General features: G+C 46.1%; 1 protein-coding gene across 1 annotated transcript in view; it reads right to left on the bottom strand.

Moving 5' to 3' along the window:
• tanc2a (tetratricopeptide repeat, ankyrin repeat and coiled-coil containing 2a) overlaps positions 1-10,476 on the bottom strand; it is a 38,176-nt gene extending 27,700 nt beyond the window's left edge. The window contains exon 1 of the mRNA XM_086184519.1: positions 9,306-10,476. Within this exon, the coding sequence (XP_086040645.1) occupies positions 9,306-9,603 (298 nt within the window). The 5' untranslated portion in view covers positions 9,604-10,476. The remainder of the gene's footprint in view (positions 1-9,305) is intronic.
• Positions 10,477-10,696: the final 220 nt, after the last annotated feature.

Below are 10,696 nucleotides of genomic sequence, written 5' to 3'. Positions count from 1 at the left end.
ACCTCAGGGTCCCAAATTGGCTCTCATGCTGCTTGTGAGTGAGGGTGCAGGAGGTGAGACTGTGGTTTTTTCCTCCTTGACACTGGCATTTGCCGTCTTGACTTGCGGTACCACAGCGCGGCGCTGTGTGTTCTCGTATCCCCGTGAAAGAAAGGAGAACTGTAGGAGCCATGAATGAGTTGTTTAGGGTTAATTGTTGTTGTTTATTTTGAGTATTATTTAGTTATCATTTTTTGGTAAGTGGACTCAATTTTATAGAGCGCTTTTCTACCTTAGCGGCACTCAAAGCACTTTACAGTGTCATCTCATTCACCCGTTCACACACACACTCACACACCAACCTACTCATCAGGAGCAATTATGGGTTCAGTATCTTGCTCGAGGTCATCTCAACATGGTCACCGGGGTTGGGGATCGAACCAGCGACCCTTCGGTTGCTAGGCGGACACTCTACCCCTGAGCCATGCCACCCATGGTAGCCGGTCATGTGATTATGCGGGGGGTCTAGCACTTATGATTACCTGATGTTTTTCCTTTGTTTGTCCGCCGTACATTTTTGTTGACCTTTTTTAATTGTTTTCCGCTGATCGCTGCGATCACTTTGGTTTAGTTTGACTTTTTAATGAGTTTACTTTTTTGTTTGGTTCATGAACACTTTGATCGTAAGTTTTAAATCTCTTTTTTTGTTGTTGTGCGTCTGACATCCGGGCCCATTCTTAGACTCTCGGCGGCTCTTTCGGTTGAAGTCGCTACAATTTTGTCAACAAAACAAGGGATCATTCACAAACATCAACAGAAGAATCAGTGGAGCCCAAATCAAGAGGACGGAAAGAGGAAGAGGACGATGTCAGAAGAAAACGGAGAAAAGGAACGTCTCAATGCAAATCTTTGCTCTGTCTCACACATATAGTCAGTCACTATATAATTTTATTTGGAAATACCTGTGTGACATATAGGTACATATAAAAATACATATGCATGTATGTGTATATATTTGTACATATACATGCATATATACCCATATTTTTATGTGTATATCCATTTATGTATGTCTGGGTGGTCAGGTAGGATATGTAGTGATGAGCGTTGTCCGTGTGTGAGAGGCAGGGGTGCGAACCCTCGTGTTCACATAATCATTGAACCCTGTCTAAATAACGCCTGCAGAATTATGAGTTGGTGGGGAAAACTTTGGGGCAATTTTGGCCTCTGGAATGGGTTTTTTGGAAGCATTCTTGGCTAAATTTGAAGCCAAATGGCCCCTAGCCGCCCCCTAATTCATTCATTTCTGGAGACAAAACTTTAATGGCCACAAGATTATTTCTGACCTCTCAATGTTGTGTTTCTGATGCCCTCATTTCCTGATCCTGTGCTCGTTTAGTTTGTATTTGCACTCTCGTGACTTTGACAGCTGTCTGACGTCATAATATTGCCATTTACTGTTGTATAGTGGAACCAGTGACAATTGTCCGGTTGCTACCTCACAGTATTGTCTTACAGATTCTTAAATTTAATATGTTGATCCTGCAGGAACCCTGCAAACACACCTTTTTCACAGTGATGCTCAACTTTCACAGAAAGAAAAACATGTGCAAGTAGCAGGTAAATTCACTTCAGCTCAGCTGGAGTGAGGAGGCTCGTTTCAGAAGGCGTAGGGAAACCCTTCACCATAGCAATAGAATGTAGGTTCGTCAGTCTGATGAGTTTATTTAGGCCTAGCGATCAAATCAATAGCTATATCATCTAAAATGTTCTACAATAAAAATGACTGCCTCTTCTTCTGTCCTGATGACACAAAACTAGAAGTGTGAGTGTCGCTCAGTACCATTCAAGAGGGCCCCTGTGTCATTGAGTTCAGGCAGAGAGGGGACTTCATCCAGCCGGTGTGCTGGGGCAGTTCATATTGCACAACATATGTAACCATGAATATGGATTCAATTGGCCCATTTAAAGGAATTAGGAATGTAATAATAGTAGAAATAATTATTTTATTTAATTTATAGGCTATTATTTTGAAATACTCAAGAGTACTAAAATAATTAGTGAGGGAGCTGGCTACATTGATCTTACTGAAATTGTGTCGTGCCCGTGGAAACCTGCCTGTGAAGCATTGTTGACGTGACCCGCAGCGACGCCGGTTCACAAAGATCCACTGATTCAACCAGGTCCGATCTGGCAAGCTCTCGGCGCACTGTTGCGCCATCGGCGAGCAGCAGTGGAGACCGAATGTATGGATCTGCAGGCAGATTCTGCCGACTCCTCCTCCTCCTACTACGCCCATCTTGGTGTAATTGTGCACATCGGCAGACAAAAATGCCAATCTGGCTGTGTGCCAGGCTGCGCTGCTCAAAATTACCACTGCGAGGGGTGGGAACTCTGTGCCACGCGGGGGGCGGGTTTGAAAATAGAGCCCTATGGGTGTGAGCGTAATAGAGGGTTTAAAATATTTGGCAGAGTCTTTAGTGCCCCAGAATATCATTATAAGTAACACAAACTTCAATATTTCATTTCTCATGAGCTCCTAAAGAACTCCTAAAACACAAAACCAGTCGAAGATAAAATCATGGCGTGGATTTCAGCAGTGCTGCAGTCGCTCCACGCCATCGAAGAGGGAACTTCTGTCATTGGTTCCCAGCCAACAGGGAACCTCTGTCATGCTCTGTTTGTTCTCTCAATAAAGTTTAGGCCTCTGCCATGAGATCAGTCTTCTGTTGATGTCCTGAGACGCCTCTTCACTCCTTCTGTTCTAACCCTTTACATGCATTTGATCTTACGTGAATTAATCTCTGCTTGGGAACTCCCACCAACCGGGAACCCTAAGGTGAACTGAGCAGGCGCCACCGTGTTGGTAAACAACTTGTACCGCCATCTTGCACAGCTTTTTATCGATCATGGCAGCGCACTGGCAAGTTGGTGAAGTCATGAGCTTCTCATCATCCAGGGTGTACAGGAGATCCGGCGGCAGATCTGAACTGTACGGGACGTGGCGATTTATAGGAACATCACCAGCATTTTGAGACACGGTGCACTTTTTTGTGTCATGATGACGTTGTCAGCGCGATGACGTACGAGAGAGAGAAACACAGGCACGCAGCGGGAGCTCAGACTCACGTCTGCTGGAAGCTTGAATGAGCCCTGATGGCGAGCAAACGTGGCACAAAAACCTGCTTTGACAGTGTTTCAGTGAGAAAGAGGTACAAGAGTCAGTCGTTACCCTCTGGGAGGGGGAGTGTCGCTCCCCACCATTCAACACCTTTGTCATTCTGTTCAGACAAAGAGGGGACTCAGTGGTTAGTTTATCACATCGTTTAAAACAAAGAACTACTGGACAGTGGTGAGAATCAGAGTGTTTACAAGGGTCTCAATTTGATTGAATATTTAACCTCAGTGTATTTATTGAGGACTACGGATGTATTTTAGCTGCACGCTAACTCCAGTATATCTACATTTTTAGAGTAGCGGTACTCTGTATTGTGAACATGTCCATGAATGTACACTATCCTGTCTAAATGAACAATGAACTGAACTGAACTAAACTAAAGTGAACTGAACTAAACTAAACTAAACTAAACTAAACTAAACTGAACTGAACTAAACTAAACTAAACTAAACTAAACTAAACTAAACTAAACTAAACTAAACTAAACTAAACCATTTATTTTCTAAATATTTCCCAGAGAGAAATGTCTCAATAATGATCACATGCAGGTTAAATCAGCCACTTTTGAAGCCACAGAGACGGTCGTCATGGTGACCAAGCTCTCATCAGCAGTGTGAATGGGTCAGACAGCTCCACTGCCTTATATGGAGGTCCCCTGCTACCCAGGTAGACCTCACTCAAGGATCCAGGTCCCCTCTTGGCAATTTCTTTAAAAAACATTAAAAGTCACATTTCAAGTAACATTGTGGTAAAAGACCTTAAAAGAAAATTTTTCTGTAATGTTTTTGTTTTATTACAATGACCAGAAATAGGAGTCCCCTCTTGGCAGTCAATGCTGAGAGGCCACTGTTGGTAAGGTACGCATGTATGTGTGAGTGTGTGTGTGTGTGTGTGAGTGTGTGTGTGAGTGTGTGTGTGAGTGTGTGTGTGTGTGTGTGTGTGTGTGTGTGTGTGTGTGTGTGTGTGTGTGCATGCGTGTTGTGGAGAGAAGACGCAGAAAGAGAAAGTCGGGAGGGGAGAAGGCTCATGATAAGGAGGTTATAGTGGGGGCGCTGCAGCCTCGTCTCAGTGCTGAGGGGAGCATAGGAGGTGCCGACGAGCTGTGGCTGCAGCGCTGACTTCACATCTGAGCTGTTGTGGTTCTGCTCCTCTGGAGGAGGAAATAGTGACTCCACGGGAGCAGAAGGCGATGACACAGATGGAGAGGTGGTGAAGCTGATTGCATCGTGATGCCTCTCGACCATTTTATAACAAACGCTGAGTGCACGTCGCCGACCCGCACGCCAGCTGTGTTGTATGAACTTCAGCCACATCTGCTTCATGAGCAGCTTTACATTTCAAATGACTCCCCTTCCATCATCCATCATCATGGAGGAGAGCAGGTGAAACGATGGTCCCTGAGTTTACAGGTAGGAGTGCAGCAGATGGAAGTGAGCTGTGGGAAAGTGCTGATTCACACACACCTCACCGGCTCCAGACGCTTCACCTGGCACCTCCTCACCTCCTGCAGGTGGAACGTCTGCATGAGCAAAGTCTCTCCATCTCTACATCCTGGTTCTTCTTCCTGGGCAAGTTGAGGGTTAAAGGAGCTCTTTGAACATGGACACGAGGATGAGTGGCTGTAGAACTATGACTAGAAGGTGCAACGAAGCTCAGCTCATAGATGTGGTCATGTGATCCACAAGAAATGTCTTGAGAATCACTTTTCTATCAGCTCATCTTTGCATGTACAGTAACATACAAATTCATCCAACGTTGACTGAAGCAGCAAATCTGCTTCTCTGTCCATCTCTTCGGTTGCCACGGCGACCTAGAGCCACAGCCCACTACCCCTGTATGGCTGGAAGTGTCCAATGCTACATTGCACCATTGTTTAGTTTGAATTGTTTTAGTTTTAAATTCGTAGGAATGAAAAATATGATACAAGCTACTGTACAGCAGGTGCCAGAGCAGAGTCAAGAGACCCGAGGAAGTCTGTGCGAGGCCGACAATGACACAGACAGGCGGCATGGCCCAGGGGTAGAGTGGCCATCTAGCAACCAAAGGGTCGCTGGTTCGATCCTCAACCCCAGTGACCATGTCCAAGTGTCCTTGAGCAAGATACGGAACTCATAATTGCTCCTGGTGAGTAGGTTGGCGCCTTGCATGGCAGCTCCACCATCAGTGTGTGAGTGTGTGTGTGTGAATGAGATGACACTGTAAAGAGCTTTGAGTGCTGCTAAGGTAGAAGAGCGCTCTATAAAATTGAGTCCATTTACCATTACAGAGACGCCAAACGATCAGCAAATAAATGAACTGAAGAGACAGAGAAGGTTCGTCACATCCAACCTTGACCAGAGGAGAAACTTGTACAACATTACTTTGATGGACATGCCAATGAATCACAGCCTTAAAGGGGGGCAGCATGGTGGGAGCAGTGGTCCTCACTGTGGCCCCCCAGCAAGAAGGTTGTGGGTGGAGCCCCGGCTGTAGCACGGGATCTTTCTGTGTGAGTCTCCATGTTCTCCCTGTTCCTGCTGGGTTCTCTCTGGTACTCCAGCTTCCTCCACAGTCCAAAGACATCAAGAGGGGACCAGGTTAATCCAGACTCTAAATTGACCGTAGGCGTGGCTGTGAGAGCCAATGGTTGTCTGTCTCTATGTGTTGGCCCTGCCATGGACTGGTGACCTGTCCAGGGGGAAGGCTGCTGGGATAGGCTCCACCCCCACCACCCTGAACAGGAGAAGAGGGGGAAGATGGATGGATGGAGGGAGGGATGGATGATGAATGGATGGATGATGGATGGATGGATGATGGATGGATGGATGTCCTTAAATGAAAGATGTTGCGCTGGAGGTGATCTAGTTGATCTCCAGATTGATGCAAACTGTCACATCACTTAACCTGAACATTCACTTTACAACCAGGCTTCACTCTTGTTTTCCATCCAAAAAAGAGGACAAGTCCACTATGTACACAGATTTATGTCCACACACACGCACACACACACACACACACGCACACACGCACACACACACACACACACAGACTTGATGTTCCCATCTTCATGCCATCCACATTCATTCATATCGTCCCATTGCCTCTAATCCTAACCAGAACAAGTAATCCCAGTCCCTCATCCAACCCCCGCCCAAGCACATCGGATCCCACAAGTACAGTTAATGCTTGGTTTTTCAGGCCCTGCAAAGTATGTTAAACAAGAACACACACACACACGCACGCACACACACACACACACACACACGCATGCACACACACACACATGCATGCACACACACACACACGCATGCACACACACACACACACACGCACACACACATATAAACACACAAGAATGTAAACCACAGCATGACAGTCTATAATTACGACTATAAATTGATGGCTGGTGGACTAAATACTAGAAAGGCATTGTGAGTGTGACCACAGACACAGACACACACTCTCTCTCTCTCTCTCTCTCTCTCTCTCTCTCTCTCTCACACACACACACACACACACACACACACACACGTGTGTCCGTGTGGTCAGCCAATGACAGAGTGTGTATGTCATTTTTAGAAGAACATAAAATGGAAAGACCAGATAAGGCACCAAAGACTTTTCCACTTCTGTTGCTGTGCAGCTTCTGATTCCTCCCATCAATCCTCTCCTCCTTCCTCCCTCTCTCTCTCCATATTCCTCCCATCAATCCTCTCCTCCTTCCTCCCTCTCTCTCCATATTCCTTCCATCATGCCTTGAGTCCTCCCCACTTTGCTTCCTCTCTCTCATTTCTTTCCATCCTTTCTTTCTTTTTCATGTTCATTCTCTGTAACCAGCCTCTCTTGTGTAGTTTGTTCCCCACTTCCTCCTCCCAGCTTGGAAGCAGACAGCGTCTTCACCCACAAACTACAGCTGAGCTCGAAGCACAGAATTATCCAGCGTCATGTCACAAACTTCAGACTGCACAGAGAATAGGTTGAGTTTCTCCTCTCCCTGTTTTGCGATTCCAGCTCCTTCAGATGGAGTCAGTATTATTTGAACTTTGTCTGGAACCTTTGTGCCCACGGTTCTCCACTGCTGGAACTGGAGGAGCTGCATCTAAAATCATCTGTCAGTCTGTTTAAGTGACAGTCACATGTTTGTTCCCTCGCCGCTGGTGCATCAGGGTTTGAACAACACAAACGTATTTGAAGAAATTATTATTATGATTATAATTATTATTTTATTAAATAAAGCCGGATACATGTGAACGTATCCGTGTGTCATGTGTGTAACACAGCAGTGTGTTTACGTGCATTCTGATTTGACACCATTGACCTCTCCCATCTCCTCCATCCGTAGACCAGAAAAGTGCCCAGCTTTTTCTCTGAGGGTTTCCCCCCTGACTTCCAGCCGTTGGTAGCGCCGCACAAACGACGACGAGGACTCAGGACTTTAACACTCTGGCCGGTTGGTGCTGTTTTGTAGTTTTTGAAAGCTTTATGTTGGTGTTATTAACCAACAGAAGCTTTTTGAAATGAAATTCTCAGTTTGAGAGGATGACGTGTCAACATGGTTGTGGTCGACATGTCGTCAAGGCACCACAAACATGGTGGTTTGATTGACGGCTCTGGTAGTGCACCCCATCGTCACATCTTACATTCAAGCCCTCCACAAACCAGCTCAAAATCCCCACTGTGCTTGTTGCCACCTCCGTTTCCTGAGCGTTTCATATGACAGGGGTTTTTGTATGTGACGACCTTCCTGTGCTGGACCGTCCAGACCTCTAAAGACGCAATCATGCAGGTCTTCAAATGCAGTCAGACCAAATGGATCAAGTGTTTCCTCTAGTTTAGAGTAGAACAGAGCGAGCTGCAGCGGAGCCTGGACACCAGTGACAGGGGACGTCTCTGCAACGTCACAGCTCTACTTTTGAACATTTTCTCTCAGATTCTTGTCTCTCTAAGACGCATGTCAACATTTTCATCTGATAGGAATTTAATTCCGCTGCAGCTGAACCTGTTTTGGTGTGTGATGAATAAAAGGTGAACTGGAAGAGAGTCTGGCAGCCACCAGCCGTGAGGGGGACACACCGCCACCTACTGTTCTGGAGGTGAACATACTTGAGTGAATAAATCTCATTCATGTACCCTGGGACTGACAGCAGTCCAGTTACACGGCCTAAGACTGCAGCTGTGAAGCCGTTGCGTGTTGACCCCCTTCCTCTCTTGATCCGTGTCTCTCACACGTTTGTATATTTTTTTCTTTTACGATCAATTTTGCCAAAAACTGCACTCAGCCAGCAGTGGTGTAAAAAATCATGAAAAACAAACGAAGCCGCTGGCAAAGCCGTCTTGTTCTGAGGTACTGAAAAAACTCAATGTCATCAGACTTCTAGCTTGTAACTTGTAGCAGCTGCGTCATGAGCTCACCTTGTCCCACATCCTCGCAGACCAGGGACCTGCAACGGCGTCACTCTCAGTGGACGTCAGCCGTCACTGCAGGGTCTGACGAACCGGGCCTCACAGAGCCTCCACTACTATTTCTCTAATCCAAAGTTTAACCTCTCAAACTATTTATTAATTTCAACCAAATTATTAAAAAAACAAAACAAAACAAAAAACTGTCTGTGGGCCCCAGGGGCTGTCAGGGGGCAGCTCCACTTTCCCCTCACTACAATACCACACGGTTCTCATATTGCGACATCCCTGCTCAGGACGTCAGTATTCCATGACATCGGTACACAGAAATACTGCAATTATACATTCATATCATCTCATATCAAAGTTAGAATCCATAAAACCCAAAACAGCCCGAATGAGTAAATGATCTGACGATGAGAAACTACTCCAGCGGCACTTCAGGCCTCTCAGCCTCAGTTGGCTCTCATTAGCTTGGATCAAATAAGGGATATTTTCTCTTAAAGAGACATTACACCATTTTCGCACATTAAGGTCAGTGTTCTTACCATAGGTAGCAATACTCCGTCCATAACAATGTCATTACCAAATCATTACGGTGGCTCTGGGGGGTGGCGAGCTCTCCAAAGTTCACAAAAATATTTGAAAAATCAAATGAATTGAAATACACAAAACAAGGTAAGGCTGCTCCTCACTACTAAAAGGACACAAACATGGACATCAACAAGAAATGACATATTTTGATGCTGGGATGAAGAGAGAGACAGACCTTCACTCTCACCGTCCTCTTCTCTTCTTCCTCGTCTTTCTGATCCATCACCAGGATGATCAACCCAATCCCGACACAGATCGGAACTCTCCTCATGGGTCAGACAGCAGCGTGCATAAAACAGCAAGCCCCGCAGGATGGAGGAGGCGTGGCCGGCGACCCCTGCCGCCATTACATCCCTGCTGCATCTGCAGCTGTCCGCCAATCTCCACGGGCGACGGACGGAGGTCCGTTCACGCCAGCACCACATGGTTCTGGAACGGGCGCATGCTTTCAAAATAGCCGCTGTGCAGTCCATCGCTAGCTAGCAGACAGGTTCTAATTGGTTCAGAGTGTTTCCATGTCGAGGGTGGCGTCAAAACATCAAAGGGCTGCTGTTGCACGAGAAAACAGCTTACTGTTGCTGTGACCCGGAGCAGCATTCTTTAACTCATAATCCCTGCTGCAGATGATGGTCGCTCCTCAGTTAAATCTCTCCCTAATGTCTTTTTATACAGGAAACAACACCGCTAACTGGTTCACTTCTTTTGAACCTGAGCTCCTCCTTCGCTGGAGTACACAAAGGAGAAAGGGAGATACGGATGACCGAAGAAAGAATGAGAAGATAAGAGGAGGAAGAGAATCTGCAGGAACACAGAAAACTCCAGGGGTGCTCCAAAGAAAACTCCTTCCACTCCTCCACAGCGGAACTAACAAGAACTGCTGTTTCTTAGTAGTCAGAAACTGTTCTCCACACACACACACACAAACACACAACCTTTAAACTTGACCACAACTCACACCAGACCAGTCCCCTGCTTAGTGTCCAAAAATGTAATCCTTTTCTGTTCCCAGGTCCAGCCTCCTCAGATCTAATTCAAAAGAGAGAGCAGCTACAGCTCTGGGTGGAAGGAGTTCATCTTCTCCTCGAAAATGTCCTCTTTGGCCAAAAGCACGGCAAGTTAATGTTCCAAGTGCACTAAGATTTTTTCCTTCAACAGTGGAGCCTCCATATCTGGTATGAAAGACGATCTCTCTGGTCGGACTGCGGCGCAAATCAAAACTCCCCTCCTCCAACCCAAACACACACACTCACCCGCAGGAGAGAACGGGACGAGCTGCAGGAGGAGCTGAACCAGGCAGCACAGGCACAGTTCAGACAGAAAGTTCAGTCTTTTTAACCTCAAAACGAACAAAAACACGGCCACGGAGAAAGACTGAAGGACAACTCGGACGAGACTGCTGGAGCAAAACGTTCTCATTTTCCAAGAACAGAAAACATCTGACCACAAATGACAGTGGAGACGGAAGATTCACGTTACTCCACAAAATGTGAACAATGTAGAGAGAAAATGACTACGTAGTTAAACTGTTTATGTGTTTAACTGCTCCCAACTTAGTAAACGTTTCTG

This window comes from Aulostomus chinensis, chromosome 18, assembly GCF_037954235.1.
Source record: "Aulostomus chinensis isolate RoL2024-O1b breed Wild chromosome 18, RoL_Achi_v1.0, whole genome shotgun sequence".
Taxonomy (NCBI): domain Eukaryota; kingdom Metazoa; phylum Chordata; class Actinopteri; order Syngnathiformes; family Aulostomidae; genus Aulostomus; species Aulostomus chinensis.
This window is presented reverse-complemented; position numbering and strand designations above follow the sequence as displayed.